General features: G+C 44.1%; 3 protein-coding genes across 5 annotated transcripts; all 3 read left to right on the top strand.

Annotated features, from left to right (window-relative positions):
• The first annotated feature begins 305 nt into the window (after window positions 1-305).
• rbm4.3 (RNA binding motif protein 4.3) lies at window positions 306-3,910 on the top strand. The gene is made up of 4 exons (XM_063186685.1): window positions 306-381; window positions 1,645-2,079; window positions 2,233-2,922; window positions 3,371-3,910. Exons 2-3 carry the CDS (start codon window positions 1,671-1,673, stop codon window positions 2,877-2,879), a joined length of 1,056 nt encoding a protein of 351 aa, XP_063042755.1. The 5' UTR covers window positions 306-381; window positions 1,645-1,670; the 3' UTR covers window positions 2,880-2,922; window positions 3,371-3,910.
• A 356-nt stretch (window positions 3,911-4,266) lies between these two features.
• Window positions 4,267-10,478, top strand: LOC134437200 (RNA-binding protein 4.1-like). 3 transcript variants are annotated; one of them, XM_063186682.1, is made up of 3 exons: window positions 4,267-6,033; window positions 6,966-7,439; window positions 7,917-10,478. In XM_063186682.1, the coding sequence occupies exons 2-3, from the start codon at window positions 7,013-7,015 to the stop codon at window positions 8,741-8,743; spliced, it is 1,254 nt and encodes a 417-aa protein (XP_063042752.1). In that variant the 5' UTR covers window positions 4,267-6,033; window positions 6,966-7,012; the 3' UTR covers window positions 8,744-10,478. The 3 variants fall into 3 exon arrangements, with proteins under 3 accessions (XP_063042752.1, XP_063042753.1, XP_063042751.1); XM_063186683.1 differs by lacking the exon at window positions 4,267-6,033 and adding an exon at window positions 6,046-6,160; XM_063186681.1 differs by lacking the exon at window positions 4,267-6,033 and adding an exon at window positions 6,306-6,589.
• Window positions 10,479-10,565: 87 nt separating this feature from the next.
• Window positions 10,566-23,777, top strand: rbm4.1 (RNA binding motif protein 4.1). Its single transcript, XM_063186684.1, has 4 exons — window positions 10,566-11,049; window positions 14,391-14,824; window positions 18,304-19,272; window positions 21,970-23,777. Exons 2-3 carry the CDS (start codon window positions 14,413-14,415, stop codon window positions 19,227-19,229), a joined length of 1,338 nt encoding a protein of 445 aa, XP_063042754.1. The 5' UTR covers window positions 10,566-11,049; window positions 14,391-14,412; the 3' UTR covers window positions 19,230-19,272; window positions 21,970-23,777.
• The last annotated feature ends 765 nt before the right edge of the window (window positions 23,778-24,542 follow it).

Genomic DNA, 24,542 nt, shown 5'->3' with positions numbered 1-24,542 from the left:
ATGGTGCTTGTATGAGAAAATGACTCAATTATACAAGATATCCAAGTATATACACATACAATTGTTTCAACGTCAACAACAATAGGCCTACTAGCATCAAAGACAGAAGTTCATAACGACTGTCAGATGATGTTTGAATAAAATAATTGATAACTGCATCAACACAGCAAATCCACTGGGGATATACCATCCAATCACACTGTGCAACGCACTTTGTTCTAAGTTCATTGGTCAAGCCTTTCGAAACAACGTCTCAGATTGGTCACTTCTGGAAACGTGGGAGGGCGCTGATCAGTTTGGCAACTAGGGACGCCTGTCGGAAACGGAGAAGTGCATTGTAGATCGAAGCCATTTTGACCGCGGAGCACATCTACGGGTGAGGTGAGTAGAGTAATAACATCAGTGTGATAATCCCCCCTTTTATTGTTTTCCATTGTCTTGTAAAAGTGTTGTTGTTGAAGAGCTTCATACATTTTTCAAAACGAGCATATTTTGTCTTCACACGGGAGACAGCTGGCGTTTCCCTTCAAATCAAGCGAACTACTGAGCTAGTTAGCTATTATTAGCTAACGTTCACACGACTCGCGCGGTGATTTACATGTTCCATTCATTCATTGAGGGGGTTGCTTGCGTTGTTCTTTTGCCATTACTTGATCGTATCTGGTCAATATCAGACCATCTTAAAGTCAACTTTGTTCGCTCGTACATGTGTTATTGAACGAGAATCATAATGTATAATGTATAGGTGAATAGTCTCTAAGAACGCGTTGTTTGACTTAATTTTGAAGGATGTTTTGGTAGTTAGCATGCTAACAGACTGGTTGGTGTATCTGGTGGAGTCACACGCGGTCATTAATAGCATTTGAACTGCCATTGGGCTTGTTTTTAGCTTACCCACAGGCTGTGGTAACTTCTCTCACTTCAGAGCTATGCTAATGGTTAGAGTACACGGAGAAACGGTTATCTGTGCTGTTCAAATGTCAAATGGCATTTACAATTTGGCTTGGGTCGAGTCCTCTAGGGCCCTGCACATTGGCGCCCGTCAGCTGGTGATTAGCTAAAGTGCGGAAGCTCAGCTCAGTGGTTTCCTTTGAGGAACTAGCGACAGCCGTTTAGCGAGAATGAAACCAGAGACTTGACTTGGATGAAACTCGCGCTCTCCCTTATAGTGACCCATAACATCAAGGCTGTTAAACTACTTATTCAAAGAACCCCATTACCCCCACCTAAAGTAATCTATATCGATACTAGTGATAAAAGTTCAGAGTGTTCAAAATGAGTTATTCATTAACTGTGTACTTCACTCTCTGAGTTGTAAAAAATCTGGTTTGAGCGGTAATTCAGGCTTTGGTCGTTGTCAATTTGAAAGTCAAATGGAGAGGGGAGGGGTTATGTTTTGTTGTAGTTATGTTCACAACTGTTCACAAAATTAGTGTGGAAATATTGCTTATTGTTAAATGCCTAATTATTGTGTGGGTGCTAAAAGCCTTGTATGCAATGAATGTGTCCATTTAGTGTCTTCTAAGATATCACAAATGAAGGTCAAGCATTCTCAGACCTTGAAGACGATAAGCCCACATCAATGTTGCACTGGAGTATTTGGCCTCGTTTTTCATACTTTTTTTTACTCTCTTATCATTGCAGGCAAAAAAACAGAAACCGCTCCAAAGATGGTGAAGATTTTCGTGGGGAACCTGCCCACGCAGGCGGAGACGGACGAGATCCAAGCTCTCTTTGCCCAGTACGGCACCGTGACGGAATGCGCCATCATCAAAAACTTTGCCTTTGTCCACATGGACGACCGCAAGAGCGCGACCAAAGCCATAAAAAACCTGCACCTGTACAAGCTGCACGGCACGCCCATAAATGTAGAGGCTAGCCACGGAAAGAACCAGGGGCCCATTAAATTGCATGTGGCGAACGTCGAGAAGGGCTCCGCCGACGCCTTGCGGGCACTGTTCGAAGAGTACGGCACAGTGTCCGAGTGTTCCGTCGTCAAAAACTTTGCTTTCGTTCATATGCCCAATTCTGAGGAGGCTATGGACGCGATGAAGGGCTTGGCCAATGCTGAGTTCCAAGGTAAATTAGCTACAAACCGAACGCACACAAACCTCATTTTTTTTCAATATCTAACACTGAAACATATTTTTAATTTAAAATGAAGAGTAAGCGTTACCATGTTTTTAAAACCAAAAATCTGTTAATTTCTTAATTTCTTGTTTATTTATTTAGGCAAGAGGATTCATGTCCAGGTCTCAAAGAGTCGCCCCAGGGGCGGCGACGAGGGTGGGTTCGGACATGGCCCCCCAGAAAGAGCAGGCTATTGGGGTCCTCCCAGGGGTTACCCAGGCGACCGCCCTGAGCCCGGCCCGCCTGGTTACCCCAGGGGTCGCTTCGGCCCCCCAATGTCCCACGGCTACCCCCCAGCCCCTCCCCCGCCCCCTCCCCCACCCCCCAGACGCGCCGCCTCGTACGATCGCGATGGCTACGGGGTCGTCGACTACTACGAAAAGTACCGCGCCCGCCCCAGCCCCTACGCCATGTCGTCCTACGACGACCGGCGCGTCAGCTCTGTGCCCCCTCCACCTCCCCCGCCGTCGTCGGCCCTGATGAGGGAACGTCTGGGCCCAAGCACGCTCGACCCCTACGAGCGCCGACCCTTGCCCCCTCCGCCGTCTGCGTACTATGCCGCCCGGGACCGCAGCCCGATCCGACGGGCACCCCCTCCTGCCGCCCCACCCGCGGGCAACGGCTACTCGTATGAGCGCTCCCGCCTCTCACCGCTCTCCATGACGCGGAGCGCGTACGGAATGCCCCGACCCCGGGACCCCTACGCAGACAGGGTGCCGCCCCCGCCTCCTGCACGCTACACGTACTAAAGAATGTCAGGCCCGGCCCCAGCGTCTCTCTCGCGTGTCCAAGGTGAGCTTAGGTGTTTTCCGACGTGGTAAGCGTTTGCCATGAAGTGTGCACAAAGGCACAGGCACTGGTTCTCTTCTTTCCTCTCCCCTCCCTCCTCTCCTGTGCTGTGATGACTGTGCATTCCTACTCGCCAGAAGTTTAAGGAGGAAGTGAAGCTGTGTCGTAAAATCCAAGAGCTGGATTAGGAGTTTGGGAGAGCCATTTGCAGTTTAAACCGACGTTAAGAATGTAATTTTGTCAGTATTGTATAGTTTGGGGGAAGAAAAAAATCACTGAAGTGCCTCAAACTCAAAGAATAATCGTTTTAAATTAAAACTTGAAATCCTACATTAATTCATACATAACACTCCTTAAGGGTGTTTTTTTAAATGAAAAAAAACAAAACAATGTTTTAGCGACCTTTTGTATTCAGTTAGTCGCATGACTTATCGTTTTGCTCTCTTTCCAGGTTTAAATTATTCGTCAAGGTCGTCGTCGTCTCCTGATGCACACGGCGCATAACTCATCCCGACGTCGACATGGCGACGTGCGTTCCGTTCGGCCACAACTCTCAATAGTGGAAGAGCTTGTTTTATGCGGGCCTCCTGTCCTTTTGTTAACTATTAAACACGCTTTTTAGTATCGTCACATTTTTTTCCACCCGTCTTATGGTTAAAACCTTTGTCCACGTTGCTTTTTTTATTTTTTCTTCTCTGACTGCTTGTGCTTATATTACCACTTAATTACCTGTTAAAATTTTGATATTGCCGCAAGACGGGTTGACTTTAAATGTAAACCGAGTGTTGTACAACACAACAGCGTTTTTTATTTGTCATTCTACAGCAGTAAGAGTAAGATTGAGGACTGTTAAGCTGAACAAGAACGGAACAGATTCAGCTTACTTTAAGAGACATTATCGTTCTTTTTTTAATGTTCTGGGCTTTATGGATTTTAATTTGGTACATCCGTGGTTGTGTGTACGTTTAAAATAAATTTACTTTTGTTTTTATCACGTTTTCGTTTACAGTTATTGCATATTGCTAACATAGTGTGACAAAGGAAAAATGATAATTTGGCCTTTTGAAACTGTAAAAGCAGTAAAACCATACACATTAACTTGACCAGTGTGTTAAGTGTGACTCAATAGATCTTTGGTAACGACAACAAAATCCAACCATTAGTGACATGTACATCATTTATAGAAGTTTGAATAAGATTTTTTTTCTTTTTTTAAATAAACTGACTTGAAAAGCGCATGACTTCAAAGCGTCGTTTTCAATTTATTGACAGTCCCTTTGCCTAATTTCTACTAATGGACAGTATACATATCGCCTTCCATGCATAAATAGACATTAGTCTATTAATTCTACAACCAGTTTGCACAATACATTCATACGTCTGGCTTTTTAAGCAAACTTAACAACTCGTTCTAATAATTATATCCCAGTCTTGCATGTCAACTAGTTTTTGAGCCATGTCGTGCGACGTCAGCAGAAGCGTTCCCTTTTTATGGCTCTCTTGACCTCTGGCCTAACAGGCTCCTGCTTTCTGGGAAGTGCTGGCCTTCAAGTGTGAGATAAGGTATTCTCCATGTGTTGAGATGAAAACGGTCAGGGACTTCGAATTGGAGGGGAGAGGCTGGGCACTCAACTCTTCATAGAGGACCTATTAAGCCATATGTATGTGTGTGTATACCGGTGCATAGAAAAGGGAACCTCACAATGTAAAAAATAAATAAATAAATAAAAAAGGGTGAGTCCTTGTACTAAACATGAGGCAAAGATTGGTTGTACTATGGTTCCTGGCTACAATCGGATCAGGAGCCTCGCTTTCTTAGGCGGGAAAGGATCTGTTGTGGTTTTAAAGTAACGGAGAAGGCTATTCACAGGTAAGTTGGGTAAGCCTTGATTAATGCACTTGTACGGGTTTCTTTGGATTGTGTGACTGTTGAGAAGTGTACTGAATGCATGCTGTTGAAAAAGGCCTGTTTGGAATGTGTAACTGATCCCTCTCCTCTGTTCCTTTTGCTCCCTAAGGGGCTTATTGGCTGGGTTTAAGAGTTATGACCTCATGGGAACTCATAAATAAGCATAAACATGAAAATAAATGGCTCGAATATAATTGTAATAGGATTGAAGTCACTGGGTTTACAAAGGAGGAAGTGAGGGTGTCAGAGTAAATGAAAGTGAAACCAGTCTTGAGTTTCTGCAATGTCATCATGGGTGGGGAATGGGATTGGTTTGCTGGTTTATTTTTTATCTAACATGATTTTGTGCACATACAATAAAAGGCAAAACAATGAACACGACTGAGTTAAGTTTCTTTCTTTGTCCTTTACTATTCTCTGATCTATGTAGACACGATCATACATGTAAATGAGACTAGAAGACAGTTCATCTGCTTCCCTTTCTGCTTGTCTACCATTTTGTGGCGGCTGTTCGCCTTTCCCCTGTGCCTGCGTGTGGGGGGGTCCTGCCGAGAACAGCTGACTGAGTGGGTGGGTGGACTTTGCACCTGTAGGCCTACATAATATTAGTCATTATGTGACTGATGAGTTGCTTACTGTGGCAAAGAGTAAAATTATTTCTTAGCACACTACGATCAGTAAGCATTCTTTTTTTTAGATGTAGGCTACGCCAGTTTTGTTTAGTTCAACATCTGTCAAAATGAAGTACTGAAAAACTGCTATATTTAAATAACTAGACTTGGAGTGTAGTGAAGTAGTTTCTGTAGAGGGAATTGCAGGGCTCTGTGAAGAATAGTTTCTTTCTTGTGTGATGACCTAGAATGCAAATTAATGGCATTTTATTTGATTTAGGTGCACATTGTTAAGTATGGAATACATTTTTATTGTTTTTTTTTCCCCTAGCATTCAAAATAAAAGTGCTGGTCCAGCACAAGTTAAATATTAGTATGAGGCTTTGATATGACATTGGTTGCGAGGACATTAATTCAATTGAAAATAGTACATCATAAGTAAAAGCAGCAACAACATAAGAAACTCGCATTTGAATACAGGCTTTTGTCGCATACTAGCAGCTCACTATATGGAACCGGAAATGCGAAGCAAGTGGTAATCGACGCCATTTCATGTTTCATTCATTTGAATTGGCGGCCCTAGTCGTGTCTTCGGTAAGAGAAGTGTTTTTTCTTGAATGTGGACAGTTTATAATATTTGTTGCATTCAGTAACATACTTGAAACGCAACTGTGACGTTTTGGGGATGATTTCAAGCTTGTATATGTTTGCAATATTTAAGGTACAGTTGTTCCGCAACTTCGCGTCCTCAGTTGGCTAACACCAGCTAGTTAGCATAGTCTGTCAGCGCGCTTGGAACGGCAAAATGGCTAAATTAGCTTCCTTATGCTATGATAGCTACATTATGTAAGAACTTCTGCAAACTAAGCCGTGTGATGAGTTATGTTGGTATTTTGTGCTTGTGGGACCGAAAGAAATTAACAGCAATGAAAGAAAGGAAGATGACAACCTCCATATTGTCTTAACAATCAAAATACTTGTCAAACTTTATCGTCTAGCTGGCATTACGCATCTGAAGTTAGCTGATGGTAGTTGCTGATATTCCGCGTGGTTCGCCTTCAGGTTGCAATCCTCGCTATGTATGGGAGTAATCTAAGTTGCGGAAATCTGTCGCTTGAAACATTTACACAGACTGGTGAACGTTTGAACGGTATTTCCTTTCTACGAAATCTGTCACTTTATTTTATGGCAGGTGTGACAGTAAACGAGGAGTCAAACTTGCACAACTATAAGCTTACTATTCTAGTGCCTCAGTCATAACTTAAATTCTTTACACGAGGCATACCTAACGATATTTGGTATGGGTGGTATATTGGTGGGTAGTTATATTTTTACTACTTTTATTTACGTCCTGTGTTCTCTGTAATGTAAAGTTAATCTGTCACCATGTTTTCCTCGGCCAATCACAGGCCTCGATTTTGTTGTGATGGCAACCATATTGTGCCCAATGATGGCTTGTAGCCTTGACATTCTTGAGCCTGACTTTGTTGAATGACATTTTGTATTGTATTTCTTGTGAATCCCAGGGATAGCGGACAGAGGAAGTGGAAAAAAACAAACAGCAGCCACAAAAATGGTGAAAATATTTGTGGGCAACCTGTCCGAAAGCACAACGAAGGAGGAGTTGCATGCTCTCTTTGCGGAGTATGGAAAGATATCGGAATGTGACATCGTCAAGAACTTCGGCTTTGTCCACATGGAGGAGCAGTCGGAGGCGGAGGAGGCCATCCGCAACCTGCACCACCAAAAGCTCAACGGCCAGGAAATGAACGTGGAGCTTAGCAAAGGTAGGCCCAAGGGCGGCCGCAACCGAGGCTCGACCAAGCTCTACGTGAGCAACATCAGCCCCGAGTGCACCAACCAGGAACTGAGGTCCAAGTTCGAGGAGTACGGGCCCGTGCTCGAGTGCGACATTGTCAAGGACTACGCGTTCGTGCACATGGAGCGAGAGGACGAGGCCATGGATGCCATCAAAGGCTTGGACAACTCGGCTTTCCAAGGTGAACACACTGACGGGGCCAGGGCCAGAGAGCGGTGTTGGGGCTAGAAAAGTGCCGGGCGGTGTCTTCTTATCAAGTGTTCTTATAAGACACATTACTATCGGGTAGTAAGCACTCACAATGTGGCAATTGTTCAAGCGGCCTTGGCTTGGCCTTCGCGCTCACTACTGGTAATGGTGGTTGAGCAGGCAAGACAAGTCAGGAGATTCAGTAAGAGTTAAAATGGCAGTGTGGTGGTGTCAGGGCCGGTGCTAGGTGTGAATTGACGGGGGCGGTCGGTCGGTGAACTGTTGTGACATGCCGTGCGAAAGTCAGGCGTGAATTTTATACTTAAATCATTAAATTAAAACATACCAACTTTTTTTTTCCTCTGGCAGTTTATGGTACAATAAGAAACTAACAAAACTAATAAGCGATAAGAAAAAAAAAAAGAATCGTGTGCCTGAAAATGCCTGTCTTCTCTTCCCTCCCCATAAGGCAAGCTGATGAATGTACAGCTGTCCACGAGCCGTCTGCGTACCGTGCCGGGAATGGGGGACCACGCCGGCTGTTACGCCTGCGGGAAGCCGGGCCACTGGTCCAAAGACTGCCCTCGGGGGCAGAACGGCGGTAGCTATGGTGGCGAGGGAGGAGGAGGCGGTTACCGCGGAGGTCGTGGCTACCCCCCGGGGCCCCCCGCGTACGGCCGCCCTGGCCCCGGTTACGGCCGTCCCCCCGGTATGATGCGTGCGCCGCCCGACTACATGAGCAGCCCCATGTACGGCCGCGTGGCGGGCTACCCCGGTGCCCCGCCGCCCCCCGTGAGCCGCTACCCCGGTTACGGCGCGCCTCCGCGGGACTACGCTAGTGACGGCCGCGACCCTTACGCCCACGCCAGGGCGGCCATGGCTTACCCGCCGGAGCGCTCGGCCGCCTCCGCGTACGACCGCGACCGCTACTCGGCGGCCGCAGTTGACTACTACGAGAAGTACCGAGCCCGTCCATACAGCTCCTTGTATCCGGACGACCGGCGCCTGTCCATCCCGCCGCCCCCGCCACCGCCCTCGTCCTCCCTGGTGTCCAGGATGCGGCTGTCGTCCGGCCTGGACCCGTACGAGCGCTCTGCAGCGGCGTCGGCAGCCGCCATGTCCAGCTACGCGGCGGTGCGGGACCGCAGTCCCATTCGCCGGGTGCCGGTCTCGGCCGGAGTCTCGAGCTACGCGTACGAGCGCTCGCGCCTCTCCCCGGTGTCCAGGAGCTCTGTCTCTGCCTACGCCATGCCGCGCTCCAGCGATCCTTATGCCAAACGGCCGCGGTACATTTGAGTTTGGAAAAAATATTAGCGAAGGTTTGAGTGTGTCTAAGATTTTTTTTTTTTTAAACCATTTAATTTTTAAATCTGGCACATATTCCTGATCAAGATTTTTTTTTTTCTGGCTTTTTGGGTAATATTTGGGTATATCTAGGGCTACGCTACGTGGTTCTTTTTTGCTGATGTAATAATAAAATACGACAACATGAAATTCACGTCCACTATGACACTTCGGTTTGATTACATTCATATTTGTCATTGAAAACAAAAAAGGTATCTCACGATTTTGATTCTGGACATTGTTTTTTCCCCTGACTTTTGGTTTGGATTTGTTGGTGCGTGTGTGTGCGTGCAGACGCTGCAGACAGACGATGTCTTGAAGTGAGCTATGTGTCGTGAGGACAATCTGCTTGAGTTCCTCAAGCTGTAGAGAATTTTACAAAGAGATTTAAAGCTTAGCTGCTACCTGTTAAAGGATAACTTCTGCCAATCTCAACATGCAGTTGTAATGCCCACATTACCCTGGACATGTCAGTACATGAGAATTTGTATTTTTCCTTCAGCCTTTTCCGAGATCCTGGTCATTATAATGGGGCAGGTGTATGTTAACGTTTAAAAAAATGCAGCATCACCAGGACGAGTCAAGGGTAGCGTGAGCAATAAAACAGCATATTCAAATTGGCAGGAGTTCTCTTTTAAGTGTAAATGGCAAAACATTCCATTTTCTTTCTTCAGATTATCCCCCAGTTTTTATGAATAGGTTCAGCCCACAAAATGTGACTCGTCTAATCCAAAGTTTCTTAACTGTAAAAAAAAACTATTATAAAGTCGCCGCTGCTGCTGTGTGTGGTAGGTTTTTGTTGGTTTGGGTAGTGACGGATTCAATGCGCATCCATCACTATAATTGTTATTTTGGTTTGATGATGATTTTGTCCCCGCTTTTTTTGGGACGCCTGTTTTAAGAGGACTGTCTGCATATTGTATCCTCTGTCTTGCCTGCAGAAACTGAGAACTACCACTGCGCAAAATAAGTGACTTGTTTGAAGGGAAGGTGCAGCCATTTTTTAGTTTGTTTTGTCGTTTGTCACGCCAGCAATGGCTTCTGCAAAGCTGCATCGTCTGACTGACTGCGATCGTTGTTGAAAGTGAAGAGTTTTTATAGCAATATAATGGCCCCAGTCCAAAATGTTCACTCCTGACACTTAACACTTAATGTTTAGCATTGTGTCGTGACGGTGTAGGGGGGACACGCAGTGTTTACTAGCACCCCACTGTATGATAATGCAACAGGTGAGTAAAATGAGTGGGCTTTTTGGACAAAGCCGAAGTGGGTCAAAGATGTCCAACATGAAATTGTCCTTCAGTGCAACAGATACTTTTGCTTTCTGTAACTGCAAAAAAAAAAATCCATTTTATTTTCAAGTGGCTTTCATGCATTCACTTGAACAATAATAATAAAAAAATCAAGTTTTTTTTTTTTACAATTATGTAACAGTAGACAAAAGTATCTGTTGCACTGATTGACAATTTCATATTGGATGTCTTTGACCCAAGTGTGATTGATGTGTTTGATGAGCGAATGGTCACTCAGAACAGCCATATTTGCGCCAGGCCAGCTGTGGCCCCTGTTGGGTGGCACTGCCTGGATTCCTTTGCAGTGGTCTTCTGTAGTTTGTATATTTCCTACCCGTATCAGAGCGTGTGGTTTTTGAAATATTTTTTTGTAATAAACCAAAGTATTTTGGTGAGATGTGTGTGTCTGTTTGATTTTATTGTCTGCAAGGAAACTTGTGTAGGCTATGTGTGTGTGGTTCTGAGTGATGTGCTTAAAATGGGTGTTTGCTTAGTTGCATAAATGACTGAATGCCAAGTGTATGCATTGCATAACTGAAGTTATGTGAATGAACCTGAGTTTAACTTGACTTTGAAGCGCACACACACACACACACACACACACACCTGTGAAAACCTGCACCTCTGGTGTGTTTTTTTTAACACCTGTCAGTCAAGTATGGGACATCGAAATGAATTTATGTACATTTCCAAGATGGTAATTCAAATAGAAGTTTAATTGCGACGCCCGATATCACACATTTTATTATTTACTGTCACAGTACTACAGATTAGAACATTTGAGTGGGCTGAATGGGAGGCAATGTATAATGTTACTTCGCGCCGGTAAGAGGGTGGCGCACTGGCAGCATCTTGTGGTTTCCGCAAAACATTGCCATCCAATCGGAAAGCAGACAGACAGCTAGCGTTCGCTGGTGCCGGAGTGACGCCATTTCGGGTTTGCAAGTCAACGGGTGCCATTGTAAGGTATGCATTTTTCCATTTACATTAAATTGCATTTTGTAATGCATTTTATGCAATCGACAGACAGGTTAAAAGAACGGTACCTGAAGGCTGCAGTGCATGGAATACGTTTTGTGCTTGACTCAGCCCTAGATTCTAGCCCTGGCTCATGCTGCTAAACGTGAGTTGAATGGCACGATTCCTTGCAAGCAACCTTATTAGCTAAGCCGCGTGACAGATGCATGAAATGTGTGAGTGGTGTTCTCATTACTTTCGCCCCTTTTTTGCCATCTCCAGAAAATGTGTGTGGGTGTGTACACTGCAGATGTGCACGACACATCTGGAGGGCTGACCAAACGTTAACCTTTTGTCCTGTAAATTCCTAAGGTGCTAGCCGCCTAGCTCACTCATTCATTGTGTCTCGCCCGCCCCCTAATTTGTTTCAATGTTACTCCTGAATGTATCAACTGCATTAAGTCTGCAGCTGTCGTTACAAAGCGTTATAACACAAGCCCAGGAACTGGGTAGAACTGTTTGTTGGTGTTGTGCAGTTTTGTAGTGATGAAACTTTTTACTTGGTCCCTTTTCGCTAGCACTTATGCTTTGTCCTGCAAAGCTGCACCTCAATGGACTCCATTGAATGGAGCACACGGTGTTCCCAATATTATGTTATAACCGGTGGTGGTCGAGTGTGTATTGAAGTGTCATATCTGACAGCACCTTCATATTCACATATCACTGATATACCAAGTGACAGATATGGTAAAGTTGTGTAATCATAACTTTGGGTGTTTTTTCCTCTCAAATATCAAAATTAAATGCAAAACTTATTATGTCCCTGTTGTGAGTTTTCTAAGGTGTGCAGTTTATTCTCAATAACCAATGGAAAAAAAACGCCTTCACTTCTATGTAATCAACGCCAGGTTAAAAAAAAAAAAATCTGATGTAACTGTTGCATGTTGATCTTTTTCTGGCCTCCATGGTGTCACACAGTGTATCCAATCACCTGTGGCCATTCACTTAGCAACTTGTTGGGAACTGTCTCCCCCTCCCCTCAAGTTAAGAGTCTGGGCGTCATGCTTGATGGCTCTCTATCCTTCCTCTCCCACATTAATAACATCACACGGTCTGCTTATTTCCACCTACGCAACATTAACCGTCTCCGCCTCTCTCTCACTTCCCATTCTACCTCCATTCTTGTACACAGTCTTGTCACCTCCCGCATTGATTACTGTATTTCTCTCCTCTTTGGTTTCCCTCAAAAATCTCTCCACAAGCTCCAACTGGTCCAGAACTCAGCTGCCCGCATCATTACTAAAACCCCTTCCTGTCACCATATTACCCCTGCACTGCAACATCTCCACTGGCTCCCTATCAAATATAGAATTCATTTTAAAATACTTCTCCACACCTTCAAGGCTATCCACAATCTTGCTCCCCCTTATCTATCTAATCTTATTCACATTGCTGTTCCCTCCCGCCCCCTCCGTTCCTCTTACTCCATTCTCCTCTCTGTCCCCTCTGCCCGTCTTAATTCCATGGGGAATAGAGCTTTTAGCTGCTCTGCTCCTAAGCTGTGGAATGCCCTTCCCCCTGACATCCGCAATATTGACTCTTTGCCCCTCTTCAAATCCAGGCTAAAAACGTATCTGTTTCTGATAGCCTTTTCTTTATGACTCTTAAACTCTGTTTTATTTTATTTTATTTCATTTTTCAAAAAAATCATATTAATTTATTTATTTTTGTTTAAAATTCTGTTTATGTGTCTTGTTTTATTTTTGTTTCTCTCTGTACAGTGTCCTTGAGAGTTTTGAAAGGCGCTTTTAAATAAAATGCATTATTATTATTTATTATAAATCTCCATTTTGTCACATACATCTGTACATATCAGTAATGATTGCCAGTGGCAATTTACAAAATGCCACAATCTGTGTGTGTGTGTGTGTGAGAGTGAACTTATCTGAGTGAGTCACACATCAATCTGTTATAACTTATAGAAATCAAATGCAGATTGAATTTTGTTTTGTGCGCAATAGTCACCATGATTAACAAGTTGATTATCTTCTGGCATATTCCCGTAATAAGCATCAGTGATGGGCAGTGGTGAAAATAGGCAGGTGCACAGCATCGGTATAACATTTACAGCTAGTGCGCAGTGATATAGATCTGTAGCAAACATGTTTATTTTCTTTGCGCTCTTTCTGATGTTGCAGTTGGAAGGCCAGTTATTAGTAAGACTTGCACAAAATAGCACCAGTAAGACATGGAAACTACTTTCAACCCTGGTGATGGGTAACCTGGATCCATTAGTTTATACCACAGTGCCGCATACTTCAAATCACCTGTTTATTTTCCTTCCCAGTAGGGGTGGGCGATATGGCAAAAATGTCATATAACGATTTTTTAACTTAAAATCTCGTTTCCGTTTTTATCACAATCTTCCATAGAAAAAAAAGGGTATTTTATATTTTAATTTGTAATTGATATTATTTAAATGTTAGCACACTGACCACACTCTCATAAAGTGCACAATTGGAATACAATAATTTTAAGTATACAAATGAAAACAATAACACTAAGTAAGTACAACGTGAGAGTGCAAGACGATCTGTACGATTTCTCCACTTTGGCAGATTCGAGAGGATCTTGAACTCAATTTCACGATTTAATATTGCCATATCGCCCACCCCTACTTCCCAGGTGATTGCCTGGTTGTTTGAACAGGACAGGTGGTTTCACCTGTCCAAATCATCTAGGTGATTGCCTAGTTGGTTGAATTAGACCGGTAGAACCAGGTTATTTGAAGCATTCTGCGCTGCACTGGATTCAGGTTACCTGTCACTGGTAAACATTGTCAAATAACCCCTCAGCCCACATCCAAACAGAGTGTCAGTCAAAGTGATTAAAATCTTCTTTGATAGCCTCTCAGGTAAATAGAGTAAGCTTAACTATATTATTGTTAAAGGGACACTGTGCAGGAAATGGACAAAAAAGGTACTGCAACTATGCTGCTCATTGAAACTGGGCTGCCTATTGCCAAATTTGATCTTTACATGAAAGTTTACTAAGTAATAAACAAATATTTTCTAGTGTGGTCCAAGTACAGTCATTTTTGCAGCTAAAAATGGCTATTTTGGGAAATTCAAAATGACCGACCATGGAGAAGATCCCCCTTTTCATGTAGTGCAATTTTTCCAGTCATAATGAATACTTAGAATTTGATGGTGGTGGTAAGTATTCATGAAAAAGGTAACATTAGTGAATGGGCAGCATGAATTATGGAAATAAACAACTGAAAATCTTACACTGTGTCCCTTTAAGAAAAAAAAAACATTGCTGAGTAATCTTTTTCACCCCTTGCCCAGGGCGTCATCACGGTCGGCCACCATGGTGAAGATCTTCATCGGCAACCTCTCCCCCAACACCACCACGGAGGAGCTGCGCTCGCTCTTCTCGCAGTATGGCAAGATCTCCGAGTGCGACATCGTCAAGAACTTCGGCTTCGTGCACATGGACGACAAGGCCGAGGCGGAGGAGGCCATCCGCAACCTGCACCACTACGAGCTCAACGGCCAGGCCATGAACGTGGAGCTGAGCCGCGGCAAGCCGCGCGCCTCCACCAAGCTGCACGTGGGCAACATCAGCAGCAGCTGCACCAACCAGGAGCTGCGCGCCAAGTTTGAGGAGTACGGGCCCGTGGTGGAGTGCGACATCGTCAAGGACTACGCCTTCGTGCACATGGAGCGCGTGGAGGACGCCATGGAGGCCATCAGTGGCCTCGACAACACCGCCTTCCAAGGTGATCTGATCTCTCTCAAAACATGAGCTGAGGGGACAACTAAGAAGCTGGCTCAGGAGTAAACCGGCCTAAGTTATCATCTAATAGAAGTGCCTGGGTTAGTCCTCAACCAGCTTCTTAGTATAGGCCACAGGTTTGTATGTTGACGTCGAAGTGTTAGTCAGCACAGGTGGTGCAGATACATTTTGACAATACAGGCCTTCCAAGGTGATCTCTCTCAAAACATGAGCTGGTTTGTATGTTGAAAGATCAGGAAGCGCGCTCAACACCTTGTCTTCTTATCTTTTACACTGGGTGCTTAACTTCATCAATGAATGAACTCAATTCTCAAAAGAAAGTAAATAAAGAAGCACTCCTCAGATTTCTTTTTTCAATTTTAATCGCCTCACATCACAGACGTTTCGGGCTTACACCCTTCTTCAGTGTGAAATGGCGATTTCGCCTTTGACCCCAGTAGGTGTGACTTAAATAAACTTAGTTACCCAAAATGCCACCGCAGGTGTCTCCAAAAAAGCCCAGTGCAGGTACCCAAAGCGCACCACTAGAGGGAGACGCAATGGATACCCATCATTCTAACTTTACAACAATTACGCACGTTCCAGCAATCAAAACAAAACAAAAATACAAATAGAAAAGTCTTTCAATGTCCATGTCTTAGTGTCTCAGTCTTCAAAAGAGGGTTTCAAACCCCAACCAAAAAAATGATTTACAAATTGGAACATCACTTTAAGAAAAAAGAGCTAAGAGAGACCGAAACATGTAGCCCACATCACAGAAATATATTACAAAAAGCAAGACAGAATAATTTCTTCATTCATCCCTCTTGGGATGAGAGTATCCAGAGTGTGTATCCAGTAAGCCTCCCTTTTCAAAAGTAAATTGTCCCTATCCCCACCCCTGCGTGGTGTCTCCACAACCTCAATTCCCATATATTTTAAGTCTGTTGTATTGTGTTTTAACTGGTTGAAATGTCTGGCCACTGATGATTTCTCGTCACAGTTGCGTATAGACGACTTATGTTCGCAGATCCTCGTCTTTAATAGCCGTTTAGTTTTCCCCACGTAATATAGATTGCATGGACATTTAAGCAGGTAAACTATGTGTGTCGTGTTACACGTTATCCTGCCCTTTACAGCGTACGTTTTCCCTGTACTGTGGTGCGTGAATGTGTCGCTTTTAGCTCTCTTAGCTCTTTTTTCTTAAAGTGATGTTCCAATTTGTAAATAATTTTTTTGGTTGGGGTTTGAAACCCTCTTTTGAAGACTGAGACACTAAGACATGGACATTGAAAGACTTTTCTATTTGTATTTTTGTTTTGTTTTGATTGCTGGAACGTGCGTAATTGTTGTAAAGTTAGAATGATGGGTATCCATTGCGTCTCCCTCTAGTGGTGCGCTTTGGGTACCTGCACTGGGCTTTTTTGGAGACACCTGCGGTGGCATTTTGGGTAACTAAGTTTATTTAAGTCACACCTACTGGGGTCAAAGGCGAAATCGCCATTTCACACTGAAGAAGGGTGTAAGCCCGAAACGTCTGTGATGTGAGGCGATTAAAATTGAAAAAAGAAATCTGAGGAGTGCTTCTTTATTTACTTTCTTCTGGTTTGTATGTTGACACAGTCGTTAGGCAGTTAACAACTTGGGTAGTTGCCAATGGGAAAATGCATTGCAAACAACAAAGTAGCTAACGTAGTTTGCAACTACGGTTTCGGGAAATTCACCCCTGAATTGTCAGACTGGCATTGTGTAAGGGCGTTGTTGCTGAATGTGAGAATGTCCAGCTGTAGGGCTGGGTAAAATAATCAAGTTAATCGATAATCGATCGAATCGAATCGAAATTCACATTATCGATTCACAGGGCACAAAATCGATTTTTTTGGTTCTTTTTCTTTTTGTTCTTTTTGTTTAATTGAGGTCTATGGAAAATACCAAGTAGATATTAGTCAATTAGGCCTAGGCCTACTTATTACAAATTAGCAATCTGTTAACACTGTCAAGCCACAGCCCTTTGACATTTTTATATAAAAATAGGCAACAGCATCTTTTGGGGGAAATCCTGGCACCAAGAAGGGAACGGATTGAATCGAATCGAATCAAATTGAATCGTGATTAATCGATTCAAAGCCCTAAGAATCGAAATCGAATCGATACTGGAACATGACTGCGATACCCAGCCCTACTCAGCTGTGCCCTGACCAAAACTATGCCTAACCCTAACCTGTCAGTAAAGGAACATTTCTGGCACTTAACTTTTGCCAACAACAGTGAAACAGGCAAAGAAAATGGGGAAAAGGTGTCCAGACCAAAACCACCCCTAACCCTATCACAGGGCGTTGTAGAGCACGAGTTCACATGCAAAGTCGGTGTGTTATTCCAAACACACTTGCATGATTCCATGTTGTGTAAGTTGACTGCGAACTGCTTTGTACACTGCTGACGTTAAAGTGATAAAAGACAGTAGCAGAGATCTAATTGTCTACCAAGCTGTACGCCAAATTAAGTTTTTTACCCTGAGCATGGTACCGTCCCACCGCACTGCTCCCTTGGGGCACCATTGGGGGCTGCCCCCTTGCACGGGTGAAGCATAAATGCAATTTCGTTGTGTGCAGTGAACACTTGTGTGCTGTGGAGTGCTGTGTCACAATGGCAATGGGAGTTGGACTTTCCCAGTTGGACTTTCGCTTTCACTTCACAAGTCTACCACCACATATTTCAAATGACCTGATTTTACCTGTCCAATTCAAGCAGACCATTGCGCTAATTGGACAGGTTAGATCAGGACATTTGGAATATGTGGCACTGGTTCTGTATCCGGTTTGCCCATCACTTTACTTGTTCTGCAAATTACACAATTTGTATCTGTAGCTACGGCTTTGACGTGGCTGAGTCGACAGGAGTGTGAACTCGCACTTCCAAACGCACTTTCTGAAAGTGGTTTACTTTGTATGTTATCGCTGAAGTGTTAAAGTTAGCCGCTGCAGAAAAGTGCTGGTAAGTAAGAAGATTGAGAGGTGTGTGGAGATTTGAAGAATTATGAACATATGTGCTGCTTTTACCAATATTTTTATTAAAATGTACAGTTTTTGGTTGTAGCTGTAAAAATGTCGGACGGTTGGGCGGATTTGTTTTTTCTTTTTCAAAGATTATTGAATACAAGTGTAGGCCTCTCGGAATGTTCCTCACACAACCAATTATCAGGTGTGCTTTGAATACAGCACAGTTCGGCCAAGTTGAAGAGGAAATGGATTAGTTTTGGATTTATAATTACTATGCTAGTAATAAGACAAAGCTCTGTAAACCTGCAATAATTGTTAATACTTCCTCAACTTAAGCGTTGGTTAAAACGTGGACAGTGACAGCATACAGTCCTCCTCCAGTATTTTGTGTTGATTTAAAAAAAAAAAAATCGTTAAAAAAAGGCTTGTCGCAGTGGGTAGTCAAAAACTGTTTTACGTTGTAATTCTGGTTCTTGTCCCAAAGGCAAGCTGATGAGCGTGAAGCTCTCGACTAGCCGCCTGCGCACGGTGCCGGGGATGGGAGAGAGGACGGGGTGCTATCGGTGCGGGCAGGAGGGCCACTGGTCTAAGGAGTGCCCCCTGGACCAGAATGGCGCCTACCGCGAAGGTGGCGGGGCCATGGGCCCTGGTGGTGGCGGTGGCGGCGGCGGCTCCAACGGATTCGGTCCCCCGAGGTTCGGCGGTCGTGGCGGCCGTGGCGGTGGCGGCGGTTTCCATCGTGGCTTCAACGGAGCCGACCCGGCCTACGGTGGTGGCGGATACGCGCCGCCGCCTCATGCCGGAATCCGGGGCGGTGCTTACGGCCGAGGTTATGAGAGCGCTATGGGCTACGGCGTGCCCCCCGCTTACAGCATGCCGGCGGACCCCGGGCTGGCGCGTGCCTACGGAGGTGAGGCGGCAGCCTACGCCAGCCACGCCGCGGCAGGCTACGGCGCCGTGATGCCCGGTTACCCACCCGCGCGCCGCGCCAGCGCCTACGACGAGCGAGACCCGTACAGCGTTGTGGACTTCTACGAGAAGTATCGGGCGCGTCCGTACGGTGCCAGTTATTTCGAGGACCACCGGCGCTCCCACGCTGTGCCGATGCCCACCCCTCCTCCTCCTCCCCCTCCTCCTCCTCCTCCCCCACCCTCGGCCGCCGCCTCCATCATGAGGGAGCGCATGTCCTCAAGCCTCGACCCGTACGAGCGGCGGCCCCTCCCCCCTCCGCCGGTGCCGGGGTCCTCGTACTACGCCCGCGACCGGAGCCCCATCCGCCGCGTTCCCCCCGAGGCCGAGGGCTACTCGTACGAGCGGTCGCGCCTCTCCCCGGTCTCCTCGCTCCCCCGGGCCTCCGCGTACGACATCCCGCGGGACCCCTACGCCGATCGGGCGCGCTACGCTTATTAGTCTCCTCCTCCTCCTCGAGTCGCACAACACACCTTTGCTGCAGGTGAGCAGTTACTATCGACCTGTCAACATTCATTAGGCTCAGGGCATGGCATGGGTTAATAGCCAATTGTTTTGGGCAAACCAAGGGCTGTACACACGTCTCAAAGGGTCCGTTCCAAACGGCTAATTTCACTACCTTGTCAGTTGACTAACTGGACATCGAGTCATGGTAAAAGTGTTTTACTTTCTCCCTTGGCAGTTGCCTTAAATTCTGCATGAGAGCGAAATTTGAAGGCCTTACTACGGCCTACTAACCAGAATGCTGTGCTCCCCCCGCAATGGACAATCTGTAAACAATATGGCAGCCACCTGATCCACTACCTTAAAATTGCCTTTAGTCTGTCACTTAATTATTTTGATGTTAAGTTCAAACAAGAAATCAACATTGTACTCTAAATATTATGTAATTCAAACTATTCAAAGCCTATTTTACGATTTGACTATCTGTATATCTTGCTTTTCAACTAGCCTCTGTAAGCTAATGCCATACCGTAGCAATGGCTTGAAATTTCGACATTTGAAACCCGAATTTACAGAAGTTGCCTTCACAACGTATTCATATCTGAGTAGGCTGCTGTCTATCCAGTGATTGAGGCATTGAGAGAAGATGCCTTCTGTTTGGAACGGACCCTATAAGTCATGGTCGGTTTGGTCCAAGTCGTCATGTCCCTGCTATGGCAAGCGTGTAATGATGATGATGCAGCAAATGCCTTAACTCACACACACATTTCCTGCATCTGAACTTATCTAGTTTCACACAACACATATCAAAGCTCGTCAGGGTGAATTTTTACTCAATCGTGTCACTGTGACGTCAGGTCTGAACTGAAGCAGAAGTGCCGTACTTCACGCACCAGTCTGTAGTGGTTACGTCGGTGATCACAATAAGACAGGTTAGAGTACTTCTCACATTGGTGTGGCATTGATGATCACAAACACACATCAAACGCACATAAAAAGTTGGAGATTAAGGTTTTAGTCTTCAAACACTAACACATGATGGTGAGTTTGGTATTTAGTTACCATGTAACTGAGATGTCAATGTTTAAAAGTGCCATAATAACTGGTTAAGGTTATTCGGTTTTTGAGCTTCATCATCGACCATATTATTTAACACCACTATGCTCTGTTTCTGGTAGTAATGAGTGCATGCCGGTCGTTGGCAATGTCAAAGGCATCGGTTGAATTGTTCCATGGTCCGGTCAGGAATACATTACAGGTCATGTTTTGGCTTAGCACCAAAAACATCCCATTGGTTTACACATTTTCTCTGAATGCATCCATGCAAATAATAGCTAGAAAAGCTTAAGTGCGAGCAGTTATCTGTGCTAAACAAGTGCCTGGCCATGGAAATGTTAAATGTGTACAAGGGTCAGGCTCTGGAAATGCAGACTCTGAGCATTTGGCCATTTGAATTTAGTGCACCTGTAGCAGTCAATAAAATAAGCTCTTGGTGAGATATTCTGACGGTGGCCCCCCACCAAAAAAAAAAAAACCCCTACAATCTATAAAACATTTGCACGCTGACTAGGGATGCACGATGTATCGGCCAGATGTATCGGTATCGGCGGATATCGGTCGATATTCAACACATCGGACATCGGTCTGATGGGTAAAACTGGGCCGATGTTAACGCCGATGGTTTTTTTTATATGTTACGGTTCTAAAAGAATGGACTTGACGATGACTTTCACTGTTTGTCTTCTATTTTGTCTCTATTTTTTATCAAATTATCACAGGGAGTTAAAAAGTGTTTTTGGAAATAAGATGTTTGTATCATTGTCATCTCTTTTTTAAAAAAAAGAAATAAAAACATTGGTATCGGTTAATATCGGTCATCGGCCAAAACCGCAATATCATAATCGGATATCGGTATCGGCCGAATTTTTTGACATCGTGCATCCCTAACGCTTGATCTTCATCATTTACAAATTACAATGTTTTGGTCTAAATCAGGTAAAAACCAGAAGTAAAAAATAAAATGAAAATGCCAAAACTCCAAGCCGACGCTTTTGTCTGGCTTTATTCACAACATTTCGGTGTTCATCAGGTATAAAAACCCAAATTCAAATATTGGACCCACATTCAAATATTTTAACCGTGAAAGTGCTACAAAACCAGCTTGATAATTTGTCATTTCAAAACAAACAAACGTTTGACTGTTGGTTACCTGTTTATTGGAGGAGTTGATATTACGAGTTGTCTGACCAAACAGCATTTTCATGGTAAACTCGCCAGTTGCCACACAAGTAGTCAGCGAATCCACATCACCAACTGAGACTGGCTTGGGAGGCTGCTTAGTGTTTGTTATTCCGTGCCTTTCTTATGTGGGACTAAAAGTAATTGGCCCGAGTAGGAGTAATGGACAACCTGAATTCAGGAACTACAATCCAGTGCCACAGATTCCAAATGACCTGTTTATACCTGCTCTTTTTGGACAGGTAAGGCCAAGTCATTTGGAATATGTGGAACTGGATTGCAGTGTCGGTGTCCAGGTTGCCCATCACCTGTGGGGAAGTGTGGTGGGCTTTCATCGGTTAAAACGTGCATGACTGAAAACGCCGTCGTCGGTTGATTGCTTGTCGTGTGTGTGTGTGTGTGCGCTTACTCTTTCTTCCAGATGCTTTTACTATATGCGTGCTATTATTGACCTGTGCCCGTTCGACAAGACTCTCTTTCATTGTTTTGTGTTTTGCAGCTTGTGATGTGTTCCGACATCAGCGCGAATTGCGGGACGGTGACAATATCGCGGACGCGTTGCTTCGGTGCGTCGGTGGCCCTCGGTTTTCGGTTGCCTGTTCTATAGAACACAGATGTCTTTTTAGTGTTTACGTTGATGATTTTCTGATATATAAAACTACTATCGTATATGCTCGACTCATGCAATAGTTAGGTTTTCTTATTTTAAAAGTAGGTGTGCGTACACAATGGTTGTAGATAGTATCTCAAGTTGCCTCACTATTCACTATTGAAATATTTTACATTAGTGGGTAATTAATTACCCTGTCTTTTGGTGCATTCATGTGCTCTGGGAATTACGGTTAATACCAAACGCCGACATGGGAAACACACATGAACGCCCCTTGTGGTATTTTCCAATGGAGATCTCGTTGAAAATGTCTATATACGAGTTTCTGAAACTGGATAATATTTACTTCCGCGAGCACATGAAAGGCACATTTGTGTTCTCATCATGTTTCTCTTTTATGCAGAAACCAAGTGTTAACGTACCCGTTCACTCCACTTTTTATGCAGAAACCAAGTGTTAGCCTACTCATTCACTCCAGTTAATATGCAGAAACCAAATGTTAGCTTACTTGTTCACTCCAGTTAATATTAAGTTTGGCTCCAAAGGAGCTTTGGTGAAGATCCGCAAAAGATGAATTTCATCTCATTCCTCAGAATAGATGTATCATATCATGTTTTTTCCTGTTTGTATATTTGTTTTTACAGCATTCTGTGTATGGTCATTATTTCCATTTTTGCTAACCATTTTAACTGAACTCTTCTCATGAAATCTTAAAGTGCATCATCAGATTATGAATGTCCAGTGACCACCTCTCCCTATCCTCGTGCCAGCGCTTTTTGTAGTCATGCTTCTGTCAGAAGACCCACTTTTTAACCGATTTAAAGACCTAACGGGTCAAAACATTTTAACAGAATTGACAACCCTGCTAAGGGAAAATGTGCATATATGCAGCAGCAGCTGCTCCTAAAGGTTGTGTTTCTCCCAGACTTATAGGAACAGTCCACCGCACTTTCATAATGACATGTTTTCTTCAATGAATTTAGATGAGCTGATATGTACCGTATTGTGCGTCCTTCCAGTCATGGGAAAACTCGGAAGAGTTTGCTCGCATCTAACTGCAGCCCCCAAAAATACCAGCAGCCATGCTGAGCCTTGCTACATGCCCACGGGAGCAGTGTTGCCAGATGTGTCTGATCAAATCCCACCCAAACGGTGCTCAAAATACGCCTGGAAGCGCTAAATGCTGCCCAATTTCAACAAATTGTGTTGTTTTCTATGGGCATAAAAGAGCAGAAAAACACGCCAAATGGACGATTTTTACCGTTTTTATCCGCAGACGGCTATCCCAAGCAGCCCACAATCTGGCAACACTGAACAGGAGTAATAGCACATCTGATTGACTCTGCTTGTTGAAATTCAGAAAATTAAAAGATACATTCCAATAATAGGTCAATGCAACACTTACGTTACTGGCAAATACAGTTTTTAAAAATAAAGTTGTTCATCAACTTCTGATATTCCCTATGCTGCCCTCCATGGGCGGTAACTGCTCTCAGCAACTAGGTGCTGCTGACCATGTATCCATTGTTTAGTGAGTATCACATACGATATGCCAAACAAAAAGGCACAATCAATGCTGCAGTGTTTTTCTTTTTTATGCTGTGAAATTGTCATCTTTCTGAAGGATCATGTGTTGATTGATCTGATTGGGGTAAATATCTGTGACACAATATCTGAATAAAGTCCATATAAATGCAGTTACTGATCTGTCTGTGTTTATTGTGTGCTTGTGTTTTATTGGCAGACAGTCCTATACTGCATTGCAGGGATGGGGAACCTATGCTCTGAGGGCCGTTTGCGGCCCTTGAGGCCGTTTTATCTGGCCCCCATATTATGCAGCTTCACATGAAATATGATATATTTTGTAAAGGAATCTTAGAAAATACATTTGCAATACAATTGAGTAATATTCAGAGGACCTAGAGAACGTGGGGTCTGTTTTAATGGTGACTGCCTTCAATATAGGCCTAAAGTGCAGAGGGATATTCTGGTTTGTGTTCATAGTACGGCCCTTGGAGGACTTTTACAGCCCTCGGCAGAATTTGAAGTGGCCTTTTGGATGAAAAATGTTCCCCACACCTGCTGTATTGTATAGGACACTTACACATGCTATGCTTTCCACCACTTAAATGAGATGCACTGAGTCATTCATTAAAATCAGAGGCAAAGACTGAATTTATTGTCAGTTAATTTTACAGATATTGCAGGGGGGCTGTAATTGTGCTATCCCACTCCAAATGATGAAACAAATGTACCTCACATCGATAGGCTATCAAATAAACAGACCTCAACTACGGTATATATATATATATATATATATATATATAAATACATGTGGTATATGCTTTGGTCTCCCATAATAAACAGCATTATTATATTGCTCTGAAATATTGAAATGTCTGGAGCTCAAGACATTACACATTGTTAAATTTACTTTAGAAAGAACTGTTACAATATATTTC

The sequence above is a fragment of the Engraulis encrasicolus genome, chromosome 21 (genome assembly GCF_034702125.1).
Source record: "Engraulis encrasicolus isolate BLACKSEA-1 chromosome 21, IST_EnEncr_1.0, whole genome shotgun sequence".
NCBI classification, from domain to species: domain Eukaryota; kingdom Metazoa; phylum Chordata; class Actinopteri; order Clupeiformes; family Engraulidae; genus Engraulis; species Engraulis encrasicolus.
This window is presented reverse-complemented; position numbering and strand designations above follow the sequence as displayed.